Here is a 23,194-nt window from a genome sequence, read left to right as displayed (position 1 = left end):
AGTAGTCTCAAAACATATTAGTAAGCTGTAACCCATATTCCTCAGTGCTGTAGCAGCCTCAGTACATATAATCCCTGAGCTGTAAGGCTGCGTGCCCACGATCAGTAATAGCAGCGCTTTGAGTGCAGCTCACCTGGGCTGCGTCCAAAATACTGCACTCTACTTCGAATGGATGGGAAGAAATTCCATGCCCACTATGCTTCTATTTGAGGCTGCGTAAACTCACCCGCAGCGCTGCTTTACTCGCTGCAGAATGTCAATTTCTGTTGTGGAGACGCTAGTCTCCGAAACAGAAATTTCCCCAATAGAATGTATCGGTTGCGGTAACTCCACATGTGTTCAATGAACACATGTGAATTTACCTGCATGATGAGACGCAGCGAAAATACGCTGCGTCCAAAGCGCTGCTATAGCCTGATCGTGGGCACATACCTTAATCCAGATTTTCCAGTGTCAGTAGAAATTTTAGAACATATCATCACTGTGCTGTAAACCAGGTTTCCCATTCTTAGCACAGAACATGTCATCACCGAGCTGTAAACCATCATTCCCAGTATTAGGATGTGGCACATCGTTAAAATCTGTGTTTTAACCCCTACCTCATGCAGTCCTCAGATTACATAGCAAAAACCTGCTGACAGATTCCCTTTATCCTGTTAAATGCTGCTATCAATCTTTGACAGTTGCATTTAATGCGCGCCATGAGGTGCAGCACGTTATTCTATGCACCAATCGACATGGTTCTTCTGTGTATAGCACAAGTGATCAGATGATCGTAAGTTCAAGTCCCCAAAGGGGACTAACAAGTACAGTACAGAGTAAAAAAAAATGTTTTTAAAAATATGAAAAAAAACAACAAAACATAAAAGTTCAAATCACCTCCCTTTTCCCCCATTAAAAATAAAAAAATAGTAATAAAAAATACACATATTTAGTATTGCTATGTCTGCAATAGTCCATGTATCAATATATAAAATAAATTAACAGGTAAACAGCATAATGACAAAAACTGAAACGCCAGAATTATGTTTTTTTGGCCTGCGCAACACTGCAATAAAATGCAATAATGGGCAATCAAAACATCCTATCTACCTCAAAATGTTATCAATAAAAATGTCAACTCAGTGTGCAAATAATAAGCCCTCACACAGCTCCATCACCCAAAAATGTTAAATGTTACGGGTTTCAGAAAATTGCGACACAAATTTTTTTTTGTTTCTTTTAACAAGTTTCCAATTTTTTTTTCACCGCTTAAGTAAAAAAAAAACTATGCTTGTTTGGTATCTGCATAATCATACTGACTTGATGAATGATATTGGCAGGTCAGTTTTACTATATAATGTCCATAGTAAATAAAAAAAAAAAAAAAAAAAACAATTGTGGAATTGTACTATTTTTGCAATTTCGACACACTTGGAATTTTCCTCCTTCTTCCAAGAGCCATAAATGTTTTTATTTTTCTATCTATGTAGCTGTATGACGGCTTGTTTTAGCGTCATGAGTTGAAGTTTTGAAATACATAATCCATATTATCATATAAAATACGGAAGAACTGAAAAAAAAATTGCAAGTGGGATAAAATGGTGAAAAAAATGCAATTCTGACATTGTTTTTTATTTCATTATTTGGTAAAAATGACATGGAAGCATATCATTTCTGGGTAAGTTCAACTCTAGTGATAACAAACTAACATGGCTTCAAAAATTAGAAGAAAAATAAATAAATATACATTTTTGGTTTATATCACCATTTTCAGAGACCCGTGATGTTGTTATTTTCCACGGATTGACTTGTATGAGAGCTTGTTTTTTGCATGGGGAGCCGACAATTCTGTTTTTTCTTGGGAAGTTGTGATTACTAAAATATACACAATTCTGGCATTTGAGTATATTTTTCTTTTCGGCGTCTACCGTACAGATTAATTAATTTTATATTTCGGTAAATCAAACTTTTATGGTAGAGACAATACCAAATGTGTTTATTTTTTTATTTATCTTTATTTTTAATGGATGAGAAGGGGGTGATTCAAATTTTTATACTTAAAAATCTATATATTTTCAAGAATTTTTTTTTTTTTTACTTTATTTTTTTAGACCTCGTAACCCCTTAAAGACCGCCGATATGCCTTTTCACGGCGGCAGTTAAGGGTACTTATTAAACAGGGCCTCTGTTTAACGGTGCTGAGGAATAACAGTATAGTGCCCCCCCCCAGCGTCGGAAAATCTACGGGTTCTCAGATACTGAGGGTGATCACAGAAAAAAAAGTGTGCCCACAGTTTTACAATGATTTCTCTCTCCTCTGACATAATATACATGCCCACCCGGTACCTCTGCCGTCCCCTGGATCTCCTGATCTGTCCCCTGGTCCTCAAAAGTCATCTTTCTGTAAAAAAAAAAAAAGGCGGGCGCATGGTGTCACTTTTGGGTATTTTTTGTCATATAGACCCCTCAAAGTCACTTCAACTGTGATGTGGTCCCTAAAAAAAATGGTTTTGTAAATTTTGTTGGAAAAATTAGAAATCGTTGGTCAACTTTTAATTTAGACATGTGGGAAATGTTATTTATTAACTATTTTGTGTGACATGAATCTCGAATTTAAATTGCAAAATGTTAAAAAATGTTGCCAAATTTCCATTTTTTTCACAGATAAACGCAAGTCATATTTAAGAAATGTTATCACTATCATGAAGTACAATAGGTCATGAAAAAACAGTCTCAGAATCAGGGGGATCCGTTGAAGCGTTCCAGAGTAATTACTTCATAAAGTGACAGTGGTAAGAATTGTAAAAATTGGCCCGGTCATTAAGGACATAATTGTTCAATTGCTTATAATATACTAGATGGTTGCCCGATTCTAACGCATCGGGTATTCTAGAATATGCCCCATGCAGGATGTGACTCCCCCCCCCCCCATATAATGCGCCATGCAGGATGTCACATCCCCCGTCCGTTATAATGCCCCATGCTGGATGTGACATCCCCCCCTCCCTTATAATACCCCATGCAGGATGTCACATCCCCCCCATAGTGCCCCATGCAGGATGTCACATCCCCCCTCCCTTATAATTCCCCATGCAGGATGTCACATCCCACCCTACCTTATAATACCCCATGAAGGATGTCACATCCCCCCCATAGTGCCCCATGCAGGATGTGACATCCCCCCTCCCTTATAATGCCCCATGCAGGATGTCACATCCCCCTATATAATACCCCATGCAGGATGTCACATCCCCCCCATAGTGCCCCATGGAGGATGTCACATCCCCCTTCCCTTATAATGGCCCCTCCACGATGTCACACTTCCCCACCCCACCATTTAATGCCCTATGGCCCCATACAATAAAAAAAAAATAAATCCAATACTCACCTTACTTGTCAGCTGCTCCTCTGGACTCCAGCATAGCCCGCATGTTCCCGCTGTGCGCTGTGACCGGTCAGGAGAGAGCACGGTGTAAAGATGTCACCGCGCTCTCTGACCTGACACGTCACACAGCAGCAGCGGAAGACACAGGAGCTGCTGCGCAGGCACGGAGAGGGGTAAGTATGGCGCCGGGTGCCGGGGTCCTGAGCGAGCGGGGGGAGGGACAGGAGGAGAGGGGAGGAGAGGAGGGGAGGAGAGAGTAGAGGAGGGGAGGAGAGGGGAGGGGCGTCACTTTTACTGTCTGGAGATAAGCGGCCGTAGCCGCTGATCTCCCGACAGTAGCCGCATGGGGGTCAGCGGCGCCTCCAGTCGGGGGACGTATGCTGCGAGCAGCCGGCTTCATCTCCTGGCTGCATCGCCGCTCAACTCCGTGCGGCAGATCAGCCGCTAACAGCCACCATCTTTTTGTGAAATGCCGCGTCGCTGATTGGCCCCCGCCAGGCCAATCAGCGACGCGGGATTTCCTGGACAGACAGACAGACAGACGGGATAAGACAATTATATAGATAGATACTGCAATAGAACAGTATTGTAGTATATAGTGAAAAAGAAGATATCTTATGAAGCTCAATCCATGGCTGAGCTTCACAGGAATACCAAGATGGCAGAGATGGGGGCCTGCAGCCGGCTACCCCCTGAATACCATGGTAACCCATCGGTGCCTCGCAATTGTATTTTGGGGGATGGGGAGAAGAAAGCTGATGCGGGCAAGCTGTGGCAAGCACGCTATTTAAATACAAAACTGCTGTTAGAAACTGACAACAGCATATGAATGGTTAACAGCAGGAAGAGGCGCTCAACTCCAGCCGGTGCTGTTAGACACAGATGTTGGCTTTGTAATATTGGCAGTAGTGATGAGCGAGTATGTTCTGTTAACCCTTTCGACAAGCATGCTCGGGTGCTCGCCGAGTATCTTCAGCGTGCTCGGGTGTTATGTTTTAGTCAATTTGTGCGCATGATTTGCGACTGTTTGACAGCATCAATACATGTGAGGAATGCCTAAGAAACAGGAATTCCTCACATGTATTAAAGATGTCAAACAGTCGCAAATCATGCGCACGGCGTGACTCAAACATAACACCCGAGCACGCTGAAGATACTCGGAAAACACCCAAGCATGCTCGTAAATCTTGAGTAACGAGTGTAGCATCGGCGTCTCTGCCCCCTGCCAGGCAGAGACGCCGTCCCACTCACCTCCTCGCTCCCCGCGCTCCCCGCTCTGCGTTCACCAGCGCTCCTCTTCCTGCTGCCGGCACGCGCAGTTCCCCGGGCACTGTGCTTAGGTCGCGCGCTCCCTCCCTCTTAAAGGGGCCGCGCGCGCCGTCCTAAGGAGTTCCCGAGCAATAGCCAAGGGTCCTCCCATATATAAGGCACCTCCTCCAAAATTGCCCGAGCAATACACTGTGTTCCAAATTATTATGCAAATGGCTGCTATGGGCATAAAAGGGGACAAACTAATGGTGTGGCACCCATGCTCCCCTGACCTCAACCCCATTGAGAACCTCTGGAGCATCATCAAAAGGAGTGTCTATGATGGCGGGAGGCAGTTCACATCTAAGAAACAGCTCTGGGAGGGTATTCTGTCCTCATGCAAAACAATTGAAGCAGAAACCATCCAAAACCTGACAAATTCAATGGACGGGAGAGTTCAGAAGCTCCTTTCGAACAAGCGGTCCTATGTGCAAATGTAACATCACCTAGAATAAAGTTTTGAGTTGAAAACTGTTTGATTTCAGTTTGTAATAACCTGCTAATGCTTATAATTTCAAAAATGACAATTTTTTGTTCTTTATTAAAATGAAAAGGTTGAAAACTCTGCTGTGCATAATAATTTGGAACATGCATTTTGAGTGCAGTTTGAGTTTTTTTTTTTTTTTAAATATACTGTTATCATAGGCAGTTTGTACAAAAACCTTTCAATTGTACTCTAATAGTTATTTGACTGGAAAATTACAATGACTGCAATTCATATAGGTAATTTGGGAAAATCTGAGAAAATATTATTTGCATAATAATTTAGAACACAGTGTAGTTGTTGCACAGTGTTTCTGACCTCTGCTTCAGCCCTCAGGTCCCGCTGCTAGCCTGACTACCAGTCTTGCCCGCCAGCCTGTTACCAGCCTGTTACCAGCCTGTTACCTGCCTGTTACCTGCCGTGCCTGCCAGTCCGCTCACCTGGGAGCACTTGCCTGTTGCCTGCCTGTTACCTGCTGTGCCTGCCAGCCCACTCACCTGGGAGCACTTGCCTGTGACCTGCCTGTTACCTGCTTGTCACTTGCCGTGACCACCTGCCAGCCCGCCTAGAGACTCCTGCCGTCACTTGCCGTAACCACCTAGAGACTCCTGCCGTCACTTGCCGTGACCACCTGCCAGCCCACCTAGAGACTCCTGCCGTCACTTGCTGTGTCTAACTGATAGCCTACCTGGAGGCTTCTGCTCGCCAGCCTGCCTGCTGTGCCTACCTGCTATTCCGGTCAGTCACTGCCATCTGTACCGTGGGAGTCACCTGCTCCCTTACAAGGTCGTCCCCAGAGTAGCACCTGGTCCCTCGGCTCGGTCCCTCCCTGGTCACGGAGTCGTTAGCCGCCGTACGACCAGGGTCGATCCGAGTTGATACTTAGTTACGCCCCTCTGGGTCCCTCCTTGCACCGTAGCACAGAGGTTCCATCTCCCGGATCCATAACAGTTTGCTCGGGCCATGGAACCCGGTGGCCCCCAAGCCCCCTCGCTTACGGACCTGTACCAGGATGTTTCTCATCAGAGATCCCAACAGGAAACCATTCTGAACTACCTGCGGAATGTCAACTCCCGTCTAGACACGCTGTTTGTCCCACCTGTATCCACCTCGAGTCGGGTGACTTCCGCTCCGGCAGCACCACTGCCCACCCATACCACGGCATCCAGCCCTGGACCCCGGCTCTCGGCACCTCCACGTTTTGCTGGCAACCCTGCCTTAGCTCGAGGTTTCATAAACCAGTGCACCCTGCACTTTGAACTCTTGGCACATCAGTTCATCTCCGACCGGGCCAAGGTGGCATTCATCATGTCCCATCTCACTGGGGAAGCACTGGCATGGCTAAATCCCCTGTGGGAGAGAGGGGATCCCCTGGTGTCCGACCTATCGTCTTTCCTCGCTGCTTTCCGGAAAGTCTTCGATGAACCAGGACGAAAATCCTCTTTAGCCTCCTCTCTGCTACGTCTCCGCCAAGAGAGTCTCACCGTGGGCCAATATGCCATACGGTTCCGTACCCTCACTTCTGAGCTTGCCTGGGACAACGAGGCTCTGGTGTCCGTCTTCTGGGAGGGTCTTTCCGGTCGGATTAAGGACGAGTTAGCCGGTCGGGACATTCCTACCACCCTGGATGACCTGGTGTCACTAGCTACCCGGATTGACATCCGTTTCCAACAACGTACCAAAGAGACTACCTGGGAGAGAAAGTTTCCTCGCCTTGCTCCTACTTTCCAGAGACCTGCCTCTCAACCAGTCACTCCCCGGGCGCACTCGCCCGAACCTATGCAGATCGACCAGACCAAGATGGTCAAATCTCGCCAAGAGTCACGCCGAGCCGAGGGGAGCTGTTTCTATTGTGGCAGTAAGGAGCACTTCATCCGTTCCTGCCCGGAGAAGCCGGGAAACTCCAGTGTCTAGGACTGCTCGGAGAGGTCGTCCTAGGCAAAAGTAAGCCCTCTCTGTCCCTGACTTTGTCTGTCTCTATTTCCTGGGGAGAGAACCGTCACTTTGAAATTGCTCACCTGGATTCTGGAGCTGCTGGAAACCTAATTTCCCAGTCCCTGGTAGAGAGATACCGGATTCCCACCAAACCTCTGGCTGAACCATTGTCAGTCGCCTCCGTGGATGGAAGATTCCTTCCGGTGACCATCCTGCTCATCACTGAACCAATAACCCTGCAGGTGGGAATGCTGCACTCTGAGAAGATCTTCTTCCATGTGCTGTCCGGACTCTCTCACTCCCTATTGCTAGGTCTACCCGGGCTCCAGACACATGAACCCGTGCTGAACTGGCAATCCGGTGAAGTACTCCAGTGGGGGCAGGATTGCCATAGGACCTGCCTGGTTCCGGTTCGCCTGGCTCGTCCTCCACCTACCCCGGCTAATTTACCCGGTCTACCAGCACCTTACTGGTCCTATGCAGATGTCTTCGGTATAAAGGAAGCAGAGACACTGCCACCTCATAGGCCATATGATTGCCCAATCGACCTGGTACCCGGCGCCACTCCACCCCGTGGGCGTATTTACCCGTTGTCGTCAGCCGAAACCCGGGCCATGTCGGAGTACATCGAGGAGAATCTGGCCAGGGGATTCATCCGGAAATCTACCTCCCCGGCTGGAGCCGGATTCTTCTTCATCAAGAAGAAAGATGGTTCATTACGCCCCTGTATTGACTATAGAGGACTCAACCAAATCACAGTAAAGAACAAATACCCCCTGCCGCTCATCTCCGAGTTGTTTGACCGTCTTAAGGGAGCTAGGATCTTTACCAAGCTAGATCTACGCGGGACGTATAACCTGGTCCGAATCCGTCAAGGAGACGAGTGGAAGACGGCATTCAATACCCGGGACGGTCACTATGAATACCGTGTCATGCCCTTCGGACTCTGCAATGCTCCTGCCGTCTTCCAAGAATTGGTCAACGACATCTTCCGTGATCTTCTTTACTCTTGCGTGGTGGTGTACCTGGACGATATCTTGGTCTTCTCTCCGGATCTTTCCACACACCGGAGGGATGTTCGTCAGGTCCTGCTTAGGCTCAGGCAGAATCACCTCTATGCAAAATTCGAGAAGTGCCTCTTCGAGCAGACCTCTCTTCCATTCCTGGGCTATGTTATCTAACAGACAGGCCTACGAATGGATCCCGAGAAGCTCTCTGCTGTCCTAAAGTGGCCCCGTCCAGAGGGGTTGAAGGCGATTCAGCGATTCCTGGGCTTCGCCAACTACTATCGTCTCTTCATCCCGCACTTCTCTTCCCGGACTGCTCTCATATCTGCGCTCACCCGTAAGGGAGCAAATCCCAAGGAATGGTCGCCCGAAGCTGAGGAGGCATTCCTTTCCTTAAAGCAAGCCTTCTCCTCTGCCCCAGTGCTGCACCGTCCGGACTGCAACAAACAGTTCTACCTGGAGGTTGATGCTTCCTCCTCCGGAACCGGAGCGGTGCTCACCCAAAAGTCTTCATCCGGGAGAATGGTAACCTGCGGCTTCTTCTCCAAACTCTTCTCCTCGCCTGAGCACAACTACTCCATAGGAGACCGAGAACTGTTAGCCGTTAAATTGGCGCTGGAGGAGTGGCGCCACCTGCTTGAAGGGGCTCTATACCCGGTGATCATCTATACGGATCACAAAAACCTGGCATATCTCCAGAATGCCCAAAGACTCAATCCGCGTCAGGCCCGGTGGTCTTTGTTCTTCGCCCGCTTCGACTTCGTCCTACATTTCTGCCCGGCGGACAAGAATGTCAAAGCCGACGCCTTTTCCCGATCCTTCCTGTCCTCCGATCAAGAGGAGGAGCCTATGCACATCATCGACCCCTCCAAAGTGATGAATGTGGCCCCCTTGGATCTGACTCGTCTTTCACCCAGTAAGACATTTGTAGCGGTACCAGATCGTAAGAAGGTTCTTCACTGGGGTCATTCATCTAAACTAGCCGGCCATGCTGGCCAAAAGAAGACCTTCCTACTCATTACCCGGCATTACTGGTGGCCTGCCCTGCGCAAGGATGTGGTAGACTTCGTCTCGGCCTGTTCGTCCTGTGCCCGCAACAAAGTTCTCAGACATCTTCCAGCCGGTCGCTGGCCTACCCCTCCACATTTTGTCGGATCGAGGGGTTCAGATCACCTCACGTTTCTGGAGAGCTACCTGTAAGCTACTGGATGTCACCCTGGATTTCTCCTCCGCCTACCATCCACAGTCCAATGGCCAAGTGGAGCGTATCAACCAAATCCTTACCAGCTACCTCCGGCACTTTGTTAACGCTCACCATACCGATTGGGTGGAGCTCCTACCATGGGCCGAATTCTCCTACAACAACCATGAGAGCGAATCTACTTCTAAATCCCCGTTCTTCGTGGTCTACGGTCAACATCCCTGAATTCCGTTTCCCATCTCCGTCTCGGTGGACAACCCAGCCACGGAGGCTCTTGTCAGCGAATTCTCCACCATTTGGGAAAATACTACGTCCGCACTTCTTCAGTCCTCCGAGCGGATGAAGAAACATGCTGACAAGAGACGTCTGGATCTGCCTCAATTCCGCCCGGGAGATAAAGTCTGGCTCTCTTCCAAACATGTCCGACTCAAAATACCCTCCTATAAGTTGGGTCCTCGGTTCATCGGTCCATTTGAAGTTCTCAAACAAATCAACCCAGTGGCCTACAAGTTAAAACTCCCAGCTACCTTACGGATTCCCAACTCCTTCCATGTATCTCTCCTCAAACCAGTTGTGTTTAACTCTTTTTCCAATCTAGGTACTCCCCCTTCTCCGGTTTCCGCTGAGGACGTTTTTGAGGTAGAGAACATTCTGGCCACTAAGAGGGTAAGAGGAAAGACCCTTTTTCTAGTGCATTGGAAGGGGTTTGGTACAGAGGAGAGGACTTGGGAACCCAGGGAGAACATTCATGCCCCGCTTCTCCTTGAAAAATTTCTTTCTGGCCTAAAAAAGAGGGGGCGTAAAGGGGGGGGTACTGTAGCACCAGCGTCTCTGCCCCCTGCCAGGCAGAGACGCCGTCCCGCTCACCTCCTCGCTCCCCGCTCTGCGTTCACCAGCGCTCCTCTTCCTACTGCTGGCGCGCGCAGTTCCCCGGGCACTGTCCTTAGGGCGCGCACGCGCTCCCTCCCACTTAAAGGGGCCGCGTGCGCCGTCCTAAGGAGTCCCCGGCCAATGGCGGGGGGTCCTCCCATATATAAGGCACCTCCTCTAAAATGGAGGTGCCCGAGCAATAGTTGTTGCACAGTGTTTCTGACCTCTGCTTCAGCCCTCAGGTCCCACTGCTAGCCTGACTACCAGTCTTGCCCGCCAGCCTGTTACCAGCCTGTTACCAGCCTGTTACCTGCCTGTTACCTGCCGTGCCTGCCAGTCCGCTCACCTGGGAGCACTTGCCTGTTGCCTGCCTGTTACCTGCCGTGCCTGCCAGTCCGCTCACCTGGGAGCACTTGTCTGTTGCCTGCCTGTTACCTGCCGTGCCAGCCAGCCCGCTCACCTGGGAGCACTTGCCTGTGACCTGCCTGTTACCTGCTTGTCACTTGCCGTGACCACCTGCCAGCCCGCCTAGAGACTCCTGCCGGCACTTGCCGTAACCACCTAGAGACTCCTGCCGTCACTTGCCGTGACCACCTGCCAGCCCACCTAGAGACTCCTGCCGTCACTTGCTGTGTCTAACTGATAGCCTACCTGGAGGCTTCTGCTCGCCAGCCTGCCTGCTGTGCCTACCTGCTATTCCGGTCAGTCACTGCCATCTGTACCGTGGGAGTCACCTGCTCCCTTACAAGGTCGTCCTCAGAGTAGCATCTGGTCCCTCGGCTCGGTCCCTCCCTGGTCACGGAGTCGTTAGCCGCCGTACGACTAGGGTCGGTCCGAGTTGATACTTAGTTACGCCCCTCTGGGTCCCTCCTTGCACCGTAGCACAGAGGTTCCACCTCCCGGATCCGTAACAACGAGCAAGCTCGCTCATCACTAATAGGCAGCATTTACTGTGTGTGGAGAGAGTTCAGCTACTTAGCCACTTCACATTCAGTCACGCCTGCAATGAAGTACAGTCGCATCATTTTGCATTAAGAGGTTATAGTGTCCCAGTATACAGTACTATGCATTAGATTAGTCATTTCAGAAGACCTCAAACCTTCCTTTGAGAAGTGTGAGGCTCTAATTGTGTTACCACCCCCAACTCCTCAAGGGTAAGACTTATAGTCAGACAGAGAGCTGTAAAGTGACCTCTCAGCTGTGCTAATAGGCGGTTTACAACACTGGACAGGAAGGCGTTTACATGGAGTAACTAAGCAAAAGCAAATCACCTATTTTATAAAAAAAATGACATTATGATAGTCATATACCAACTTTGGTGGAAGTGTGTCTTTATTAATAGATAATACACAGAAATACTTTGGTGTATTGCATCAGCGTTCCAAATGATCTCAGGTTCAAGTTAATGAACTTTGAAAATTAAAGATTCTTTAACTTGGAAAAACTGAAAAGTCTACACTTTTACATTTTTCTGGTAAAGTGAAGGTTGTAAAAAAGGTCAGAATTGCTGTTTTTCAAAATAATAAAAATGGCAGTGTTTTTTTCTTTTATTTAATACTTGGTTTGCATGTAACAATAATCCAAATTTTTCAAAGACAAACAGTAGAGGTTATGAGATACACTTGGGAGTACACTGCATGTTAAAGGAAAAGAATGAAAGAAATATATAGCAATGTCCATAATATGTAACTCATTTGTAAATGAGAGATCACAGCGGTAGTAACTTGTAGAAACTGTCTTCCCACAGGCAACCTGTCACTAAGATGATTTACACTTTTTCCAGTGCTTACAAGACTGCGGAACAGGAATCACGAGTCAATGCCGTTTTATTACAAATTAGCTGTTAACATATTTCATGTGCAATCCTCTAGACAATGACAATTCCTGATTAGCAGCTCTAGAAGTGTATTACTTGCAGCACAAATACATTTTGTATATTTTGATTATATCTCTTATTGCATTTATTGAACGTCTTAAGTGCTTGCGTTTTGTAACGTTTCAATCATATACACAATACTCACAGTTATTCCTGCTGTAGCAACTGCAAGTATTCCAACAATCTGGAAATGATGATGTAGCACCTTCTCAATCTCCAGCAGGCAGTCCTGTGCAAAAAAAAAATATTAGGATAAGTTCACACATTCACTATTGGGACAGTATTTTACCTCAGTATGTGTAAGCCAAAACCAGGAGTGGGTGATAAATACTGAAGTGGTGACGTGTTTCTATTATACTTGTCCTCTGATTGTTCCTCTCCTGATTATAGCATGCAAATACTGACCAAATACTGAACGGGCGAACGTGGCCTAAGTGTGATACAAGTTAACTTTCACTGTAACAAATTATCAAAACTACTTCTATATGACTTAGACCAGGTCTCCATAGCGTCAACTGTGAGTTGTATTAAAGGGGTTGTCCTGTTTTAAACTACAAGTCTGTAGCGGCTTTATGTGACTGCAGACTTGTTAATCCTAGAAACTAGAGGAAACCGGCACCACACATTTGTAGTAGAACACGGTGCCAAACGCCAAAAGAGAAATATTTCAAAACAGGAAAAAAAGGAGTACAACAGGCACCAAGCATTCTAAATAACTGATAAATACCAATAAAAAAGATAATGCAATTAGAAAAACAAATTTTATTGACACCACAAACAAACACCATATGTTAAAACATACTTAAAAACAAGAGGATACATTGTATTACAATAAGTCATATTAAAATACCCTCTAACTCCTCCCGTGTATACTGGTTTGTATGAATTCTTCTTCTTTATTTGATATATCTGTGGGATTTCTCTCCCGATTGATCCTATACCTGGATGTTACAGAAATTATTTCCCCAAGTATTTTTGGGTAGGGCTCCATGTTCCACCCTAGGGATTAGATATATTATCCATTTTTATGTATTGAATTTTTTTTCCCCTATATATTAATCTTCCTTATGTGTATACCATACAGTATATATTGACTCATGGTGGGGGTTGTTTTTTGGTGCTTGAAAATTTCATACATTTAGGTATATATATGACTTGTTGTACGGGGATGAAATACAATGTATTCTCTTGTTTTTAAGTATGTTTTAATATATGGTGTTTGTTTGTGGCATCAATAAAATTTGGTTTTCTAATTATATTATCTTTTTTATTGGTATTTATCCAGTTATTTAGAATGCTTGGTGCTTATTGTACTCCTTTTTTCCCTCTTTTGACAGACTTGTGAATCCTCACATCGCGTGTACTGCACACTTTGAACATTCTCCGTTGCCGGCGCTTGGAGCGGTGCTGATGTGACTGTAATTGTACGATATGCGATACTCCCGGCCACATTCCGACTAAATGGACGCTGCCTCACTCAATGCAAGTGTACGATATGCGATACTCCCGGCTAAATGGACGCTGCCTCACTCAATGCAAGTGTACGATATGCGATACTCCCGGCTAAATGGACGCTGCCTCACTCAATGCAAGTGTACGATATGCGATACTCCCGGCTAAATGGGCGCTGCCTCACTCAATGCAAGTGTACGATATGCGATACTCCAGGCTAAATGGGCGCTGCCTCACTCAATGCAAGTGTACGATATGCGATACTCCCGGCTAAATGGCCGCTGTCTCACTCAATGCAAGTGTACGATATGCGATACTCCCGGCTAAATGGGCGCTGCCTCACTCAATGCAAGTGTACGATATGCGATACTCCCAGCTAAATGGGCGCTGCCTCACTCAATGCAAGTGTACGATATGCGATACTCCCGCCTAAATGGGCGCTGCCTCACTCAATGCAAGTGTACGATATGCGATACTCCCGGCTAAATGGACGCGGCCTCACTCAATGCAAGTGTACGATATGCGATACTCCCGGCTAAATGGACGCTGCCTCACTCAATGCAAGTGTACGATATGCGATACTCCCGGCTAAATGGCCGCTGTCTCACTCAATGCAAGTGTACGATATGCGATATTCCCGGCTAAATGGACGCTGCCTCACTCAATGCAAGTGTACGATATGCGATACTCCCGCCTAAATGGGCGCTGCCTCACTCAATGCAAGTGTACGATATGCGATACTCCCGCCTAAATGGGCGCTGCCTCACTCAATGCAAGTGTACGATATGCGATACTCCCGGCTAAATGGACGCGGCCTCACTCAATGCAAGTGTACGATATGCGATACTCCCGGCTAAATGGACGCGGCCTCACTCAATGCAAGTGTACGATATGCGATACTCCCGGCTAAATGGACGCGGCCTCACTCAATGCAAGTGTACGATATGCGATACTCCCGGCTAAATGGACGCTGCGTCATTCAATGCAAATGTACGATATGCGATACTCCCGCCTAAATGGGCGCTGCCTCACTCAATGCAAGTGTACGATATGCGATACTCCCGGCTAAATGGACGCGGCCTCACTCAATGCAAGTGTACGATATGCGATACTCCCGGTTAAATGGACGCTGCGTCACTCAATGCAAGTGTACGATATGCGATACTCCTGGCTAAATGGCCGCTGTCTCACTCAATGCAAGTGTACGATATGCGATACTCCCGGCTAAATGGGCGCTGCCTCACTCAATGCAAGTGTACGATATGCGATACTCCCGGCTAAATGGGCGCTGCCTCACTCAATGCAAGTGTACGATATGCGATACTCCCGCCTAAATGGGCGCTGCCTCACTCAATGCAAGTGTACGATATGCGATACTCCCGGCTAAATGGACGCGGCCTCACTCAATGCAAGTGTACGATATGCGATACTCCCGGCTAAATGGACGCTGCCTCACTCAATGCAAGTGTACGATATGCGATACTCCCGGCTAAATGGGCGCTGCCTCACTCAATGCAAGTGTACGATATGCGATACTCCAGGCTAAATGGACGCTGCCTCACTCAATGCAAGTGTACGATATGCGATACTCCCGGCTAAATGGACGCTGCGTCATTCAATGCAAATGTACGATATGCGATACTCCCGGCTAAATGGGCGCTGCCTCACTCAATGCAAGTGTATGATATGCGATACTCCCGGCTAAATGGGCGCTGCCTCACTCAATGCAAGTGTACGATATGCGATACTCCCGGCTAAATGGACGCTGCCTCATTCAATGCAAATGTATGATATGCGATACTCCCGGCTAAATGGGCGCTGCGTCATTCAATGCAAGTGTACGATATGCGATACTCCCGGCTAAATGGGCGCTGCGTCATTCAATGCAAGTGTACGATATGCGATACTCCCGGCTAAATGGACGCTGCGTCATTCAATGCAAATGTACGATATGCGATACTCCCGGCTAAATGGACGCTGCGTCATTCAATGCAAGTGTACGATATGCGATACTCCCGGCTAAATGGACGCGGCCTCACTCAATGCAAGTGTACGATATGCGATACTCCCGGCTAAATGGACGCGGCCTCACTCAATGCAAGCGTACGATATGCGATACTCCCGGCTAAATGGACGCTGCCTCACTCAATGCAAGTGTACGATATGCGATACTCCCGGCTAAATGGCCGCTGTCTCACTCAATGCAAGTGTACGATATGCGATACTCCCGGCTAAATGGGCGCTGCCTCACTCAATGCAAGTGTACGATATGCGATACTCCCGGCTAAATGGGCGCTGCCTCACTCAATGCAAGTGTACGATATGCGATACTCCCGCCTAAATGGGCGCTGCCTCACTCAATGCAAGTGTACGATATGCGATACTCCCGGCTAAATGGACGCGGCCTCACTCAATGCAAGTGTACGATATGCAATACTCCCGGCTAAATGGACGCTGCCTCACTCAATGCAAGTGTACGATATGCGATACTCCCGGCTAAATGGCCGCTGTCTCACTCAATGCAAGTGTACGATATGCGATATTCCCGGCTAAATGGACGCTGCGTCATTCAATGCAAATGTACGATATGCGATACTCCCGCCTAAATGGGCGCTGCCTCACTCAATGCAAGTGTACGATATGCGATACTCCCGCCTAAATGGGCGCTCGCGCCTCACTCAATGCAAGTGTACGATATGCGATACTCCCGGCTAAATGGACGCGGCCTCACTCAATGCAAGTGTACGATATGCGATACTCCCGGCTAAATGGACGCTGCGTCATTCAATGCAAATGTACGATATGCGATACTCCCGCCTAAATGGACGCTGCGTCATTCAATGCAAATGTACGATATGCGATACTCCCGCCTAAATGGGCGCTGCCTCACTCAATGCAAGTGTACGATATGCGATACTCCCGGCTAAATGGACGCGGCCTCACTCAATGCAAGTGTACGATATGCGATACTCCCGGCTAAATGGACGCTGCCTCACTCAATGCAAGTGTACGATATGCGATACTCCCGGCTAAATGGCCGCTGTCTCACTCAATGCAAGTGTACGATATGCGATACTCCCGGCTAAATGGGCGCTGCCTCACTCAATGCAAGTGTACGATATGCGATACTCCCGGCTAAATGGGCGCTGCCTCACTCAATGCAAGTGTACGATATGCGATACTCCCGCCTAAATGGGCGCTGCCTCACTCAATGCAAGTGTACGATATGCGATACTCCCGGCTAAATGGACGCGGCCTCACTCAATGCAAGTGTACGATATGCGATACTCCCGGCTAAATGGACGCTGCCTCACTCAATGCAAGTGTACGATATGCGATACTCCCGGCTAAATGGCCGCTGCCTCACTCAATGCAAGTGTACGATATGCGATACTCCCGGCTAAATGGACGCTGCCTCATTCAATGCAAGTGTATGATATGCGATACTCCCGGCTAAATGGGCGCTGCGTCATTCAATGCAAGTGTACGATATGCGATACTCCCGGCTAAATGGACGCTGCGTCATTCAATGCAAATGTACGATATGCGATACTCCCGGCTAAATGGACGCTGCGTCATTCAATGCAAGTGTACGATATGCGATACTCCCGGCTAAATGGACGCGGCCTCACTCAATGCAAGTGTACGATATGCGATACTCCCGGCTAAATGGACGCGGCCTCACTCAATGCAAGTGTACGATATGCGATACTCCCGGCTAAATGGACGCTGCCTCACTCAATGCAAGTGTACGATATGCGATACTCCCGGCTAAATGGCCGCTGTCTCACTCAATGCAAGTGTACGATATGCGATACTCCCGGCTAAATGGGCGCTGCCTCACTCAATGCAAGTGTACGATATGCGATACTCCCGGCTAAATGGGCGCTGCCTCACTCAATGCAAGTGTACGATATGCGATACTCCCGCCTAAATGGGCGCTGCCTCACTCAATGCAAGTGTACGATATGTGATACTCCCGGCTAAATGGACGCGGCCTCACTCAATGCAAGTGTACGATATGCGATACTCCCGGCTAAATGGACGCTGCCTCACTCAATGCAAGTGTACGATATGCGATACTCCCGGCTAAATGGCCGCTGTCTCACTCAATGCAAGTGTACGATATGCGATATTCCCGGCTAAATGGACGCTGCGTCATTCAATGCAAATGTACGATATGCGATACTCCCGCCTAAATGGGCGCTGCCTCACTCAATGCAAGTGTACGATATGCGATACTCCCGCCTAAATGGGCGCTCGCGCCTCACTCAATGCAAGTGTACGATATGCGATACTCCCGGCTAAATGGACGCGGCCTCACTCAATGCAAGTGTACGATATGCGATACTCCCGGCTAAATGGACGCTGCGTCATTCAATGCAAATGTACGATATGCGATACTCCCGCCTAAATGGACGCTGCGTCATTCAATGCAAATGTACGATATGCGATACTCCCGCCTAAATGGGCGCTGCCTCACTCAATGCAAGTGTACGATATGCGATACTCCCGGCTAAATGGACGCGGCCTCACTCAATGCAAGTGTACGATATGCGATACTCCCGGCTAAATGGACGCTGCCTCACTCAATGCAAGTGTACGATATGCGATACTCCCGGCTAAATGGCCGCTGTCTCACTCAATGCAAGTGTACGATATGCGATACTCCCAGCTAAATGGGCGCTGCCTCACTCAATGTAAGTGTACGATATGCGATACTCCCGGCTAAATGGGCGCTGCCTCACTCAATGCAAGTGTACGATATGCGATACTCCCGCCTAAATGGGCGCTGCCTCACTCAATGCAAGTGTACGATATGCGATACTCCCGGCTAAATGGACGCGGCCTCACTCAATGCAAGTGTACGATATGCGATACTCCCGGCTAAATGGACGCTGCCTCACTCAATGCAAGTGTACGATATGCGATACTCCCGGCTAAATGGCCGCTGTCTCACTCAATGCAAGTGTACGATATGCGATACTCCCGGCTAAATGGGCGCTGCCTCACTCAATGCAAGTGTACGATATGCGATACTCCCGGCTAAATGGGCGCTGCCTCACTCAATGCAAGTGTACGATATGCGATACTCCCGCCTAAATGGGCGCTGCCTCACTCAATGCAAGTGTACGATATGCGATACTCCCGGCTAAATGGACGCGGCCTCACTCAATGCAAGTGTACGATATGCGATACTCCCGGCTAAATGGACGCGGCCTCACTCAATGCAAGTGTACGATATGCGATACTCCCGGCTAAATGGCTGCTGTCTCACTCAATGCAAGTGTACGATATGCGATATTCCCGGCTAAATGGACGCTGCGTCATTCAATGCAAATGTACGATATGCGATACTCCCGCCTAAATGGGCGCTGCCTCACTCAATGCAAGTGTACGATATGCGATACTCCCGCCTAAATGGGCGCTGCCTCACTCAATGCAAGTGTACGATATGCGATACTCCCGGCTAAATGGACGCGGCCTCACTCAATGCAAGTGTACGATATGCGATACTCCCGGCTAAATGGACGCTGCCTCACTCAATGCAAGTGTACGATATGCGATACTCCCGGCTAAATGGGCCCTGCCTCACTCAATGCATGTGTACTGAGTGAGGGCAGAAACAATCTAGTCGGAATGTGGCCGGGAGTATGGCATATCGTAAACTTGCAACCACATCAACGCCGTTCCCAGCGCCGGCACCAGAGAATCCCCGCAGTGCACAGTGTGTGCAATGTGAGGATTCACAAGTCTGCAGTCACACAGAGTGACTGCAGCCTTGTAGTTTAAGACCAGACAACCCCTTTAAAATTGGTAACATTTAAAAAAAATTAAGTGAGACCTTTCTACTACTACTATCTATTCATGTTGGAAAAAAGTATCTGGTCACTATGCAAAATTAAAAAAATCCAACTAAGCCACTTCCTTTGCAATAGACGCAAGGTTACTTGCAACATGTGATGCCTAGTCACTGTGGGTTTTTAGCCTAAGGCCGGAGTCACACTAGCGTATCACATCTGATGTGAGAGCATTGGATGCAATATGCTAATGACACTTGGCTCCTGCTCCACTGCGAGCGAGATCTGAGTGTCAGTGCTCCGTGATCTGATCCTATTGCACAGAGAGAATCGCAGCACAGGTGCGGAGGAGATGGAGAAATTAATTTCTCCATTTCCTCCAATGCCGGCATCGGAGGGAATTGCACTGCACTAGGGTGATATCCGTGTGCAGTGCGATGCTTTACACGCACCCATAGACTTGTATGGGTGCGTACGATCCGAATTCAGCATGCAATCGCAGCATGCTGTGTTTTTCATTCAGTCCGATCACGATTCGATTGGAGTTGAAAAAAAAAAGCATATGAGCACACACTCATAGATTAACATTGCACTGAATGCAATCCAATTTTTTATTGGATTGCATTCGTCCGATTTAATCGCACATGAGAGCGAGCTCTTATACCTCTATTACTATGATTAGTTATTAAACCTCTTATGACAGAAGGGCACGCTACCAGAGGGCACTAAACCATCAGGGGACCTACTTTAATTTTACATACACATATAACTGTAGGAATATATATGCAAGTAATCAATGGTTGACACATTGGACCCGATTCATCAAGAATGGCAATCTTCACACCGGTCTTAATGAGGAGGCAGAGGGTAAAGTTCATTAAGAGGTGCACACTTCTTAATGAATCAGACGAGGCATGAAGTAGCACGCCTCTCTGTGTGCATATCACCACAAACCTTACTCCAGTACCTGCTGGAGTAACAATTAGTGCCGCTCATGAATCATGAATTTGACGGGCAACAGTAGCCCCGTAACTCTCCAGCTTTGTACCACTTTTTTGGAGCTGGATGAAAATGTTGTGCGACTGCCAAAAGTCACAAAACTTGGGCGCAGTCTCGAGTTGCACAAAAATCTTGCAAATTTTCAAAGCTTTTTACCCCAGAATGCCGGAGTAAAAGCTTTGATGACTCTGCCCCATTGGCTTTGTACCGGTCTAAAGACTGCAGGTGAAATATTAACATAGAACAAGTGCATGTACCATACCTTGTGCTCTTTATATCCCTCTAAACACAGGTTTCTCACATTTTCTGCGCTCTTGGGGTCTTCAATCCCACAACATTTTGCCTGGAAATAGGAAAAGTTTTTTCATAGTGAATGGTAACAATGCAATAAAATTGTCCATACAGAATCAAGGCCTATAAACAAGAAACTTTGTAATACACAAACCGAAGGCAAATTGCACCTAATAACGTAGGAGGTATTTCTAGTCCAGCCAATGGATATATGTATCCACTATTTGTAATATTTCTTAAATATGTGGTAGTTAAATAAGAGGAAGGTTGGACTTTAAGAAAGAAGAAAATATTACTAATAGAAAAAAAAAAGAAGAGCACAGTTATGAGTGCCGAGTAAAGAGCAGCACTCCAGTGTCCATCCCATGAGCAGGACAGATATTTATCCTCTGGAATCAAACAATAAAGTAAATAACAGCAAGCAGAGGTCTTGGAAACCATATGGAACTGATGCACAAAGCATATTACAATACTGTATAACATTTCATCTTAAGGTATGTGCACATGTTAAGTATTTGGTGTAGAAATATCTACACCATTTCTGCATGTCTTGGCAGGAAAAAGGCAGCGGCAAAAACTCAAATTTTTTACTTGCATTTTTGATGCACATTTTCTCCATTCATTAGTATGGGTGAAATCTGCAGCAAAAATGCTGAAAGAATTGACATACTGCAGATTTAAATCTGCAAGCAAAAAATAAGCAACGTGTGCAGAAGACTTCAGGAATCTCATTCACTTTGCTGGAACTAGGAAACCCTTCAGGTTTTGTGACAAATCTGCACTGAAAAAACGCAGCCGAAGTGCAGCAAAAATGCAATCTGTGCACAAAGTCTTACAGTACCGGAAACGCTTTTATAATGGTTCCAATTTGACTCTTTGCAAAGTGCTACACATAGTGCGGTAAAAAAGAAAGTGACTGCTGTTCTGAGAGATACAAAATAAATACAAACAGTTAATTAGCCCGAGTTCTTACACTTCCTTCGGACTTTCGAGCTTTGTCTTAAGGAAATGTGAGCAAAGCAGCCTATCAGCGACCGTTATTTGGCTGCAGTGCTCACGGGGCATAAAGATGTAACACAAGCCCAGGACAACCTCGCGTCAACATTGCTGGAATGGCACCGGCACAGGAGGTATCAGTTATTTTTATTTTACATTGGTATTTAAGAGGTTGTCTGAGTAGTGGACAATCCCTTTAGGCCAAGAATGATATGCTGCTTCTCCCCTAAAAACAATTTTTTTTAAAAATTTTGCAGATTAACAAAACAGAGCCAATACTTACATAGTCGTGAAAATCCTGTAAAGTTGTGTTTTCCTGCTTATTGTTTATATAATTGTTGTAGGCATTGGTGTACATGATTTTTGCTTCTTTCACAGCCTGATGAAAGAATATGATTCATAAAATCACTATGATATCATATATCAGTTCATATATTAATTTAATATATCACACACAAAGTTTAGAAAGGTTCTGAACCTCAGCACTGCTTACCTCTAGTCCCACTGACCTATGCTTTGCTTAGTTAAATTTCAATAAAAATTAACCTCCAAAATGGGCATTCCTCATGAGCTGCTGCTTTGTTGACACATTGGTTATCGATAGACATAAGTATTTATGGAGCATATTTCACAAAAAAATACACCTAAAATTTACAATTTACAATGGGGAAAAATTCCCCATATTCAAGAAAACCCTCAAAAAAGCAAAACAATGGCAATAAAAAACAGGTCAGCACATGTTCTGATGGAGTAGTACTCGCTATCTTTATTTATCCCCTCACATCTGTGCTTTACTCCCATCACTCCCATTCATTTGAGGACCTCTCAGGGTCATTCAGGGAGAGCCATCAAGGATTGGGGGTGCCATTTGCGTTCAAGAGGGTGCCAACCTCCGCTGACAGGCAGAAACAGATCAAGGGTCAGCTCAGGGCATTGCCCCTTCCCCATTTATCTGTATCTAATTGGCTGGAATTTTTTTGTGCTGGCCTGTTTTTTATTGCCATTGTTTTGCTTTTTTGAGGGTTTTTCTTGAATACTGGGAATTTTTAAATGATATCAATAAACTATAAATTGTAGATGTATTTTTCTGTGAATTTTTATTTATTATACACTCTTAGTATTGGTTGATTTGTGAATGCGATTTTATTTATGGAGTATAGAAGTAACCGTGACTTTAGGTGAACCCACTGCTTTTCATAGAACCGGGTAACCATATAATCTATATGGGGAATGTCCATTTCCTCTCTGATCAGCAAATTGGGGAAAAAAGGATTTTTTCTAAATTATCGATCCTTTGTTTTCACCAAAAGTGCCTGGCAGCAGCTTATTTCTCTCTCCTTTTTAAAAATAAATGCAATCATGGCCATTCTGGAGCAACTGCATTAGGAAGAAAGACTTTTAGGCTAAAAGCTCTATTTACAAAGTCTTGAAACCACTTTTTCCAAAACTTGTCGAATGGAAAAAAGGAATGTCCAGCTTTAATAAATAAGGATCTTGCTGCATATAGAATGAAAGGTAGAGCACTGCTCAAAATGACCTTAAAAATTTGTATGTTCTCTGGGGCAATGGCAGCAATCTCTTTCAGATTTTGAAGAAGCCCCTGATGC

The 23,194-nt window shown here is 46.7% G+C and overlaps 1 protein-coding gene across 2 annotated transcripts in view; it reads right to left on the bottom strand.

Annotated features, from left to right (window-relative positions):
• The window catches only part of LOC141227055 (tetraspanin-2-like), a 255,304-nt gene that overhangs the window by 9,177 nt on the left and 222,933 nt on the right, over positions 1 to 23,194 (bottom strand). For both annotated transcript variants that reach the window (XM_073667198.1, XM_073667199.1), the window contains exons 5-7: positions 21,871 to 21,966; positions 20,563 to 20,643; positions 12,194 to 12,277 (exon numbers count right to left, since the gene is read on the bottom strand). In XM_073667198.1, the coding sequence (XP_073523299.1) occupies positions 12,194 to 12,277; positions 20,563 to 20,643; positions 21,871 to 21,966 (261 nt within the window). The remainder of the gene's footprint in view (positions 1 to 12,193; positions 12,278 to 20,562; positions 20,644 to 21,870; positions 21,967 to 23,194) is intronic.

This window comes from Phyllobates terribilis, unplaced genomic scaffold (assembly GCF_046119375.1).
Source record: "Phyllobates terribilis strain yellow unplaced genomic scaffold, ASM4611937v1 Scaffold_2__4_contigs__length_985480577, whole genome shotgun sequence".
NCBI classification, from domain to species: Eukaryota; Metazoa; Chordata; class Amphibia; order Anura; family Dendrobatidae; genus Phyllobates; species Phyllobates terribilis.
This window is presented reverse-complemented; position numbering and strand designations above follow the sequence as displayed.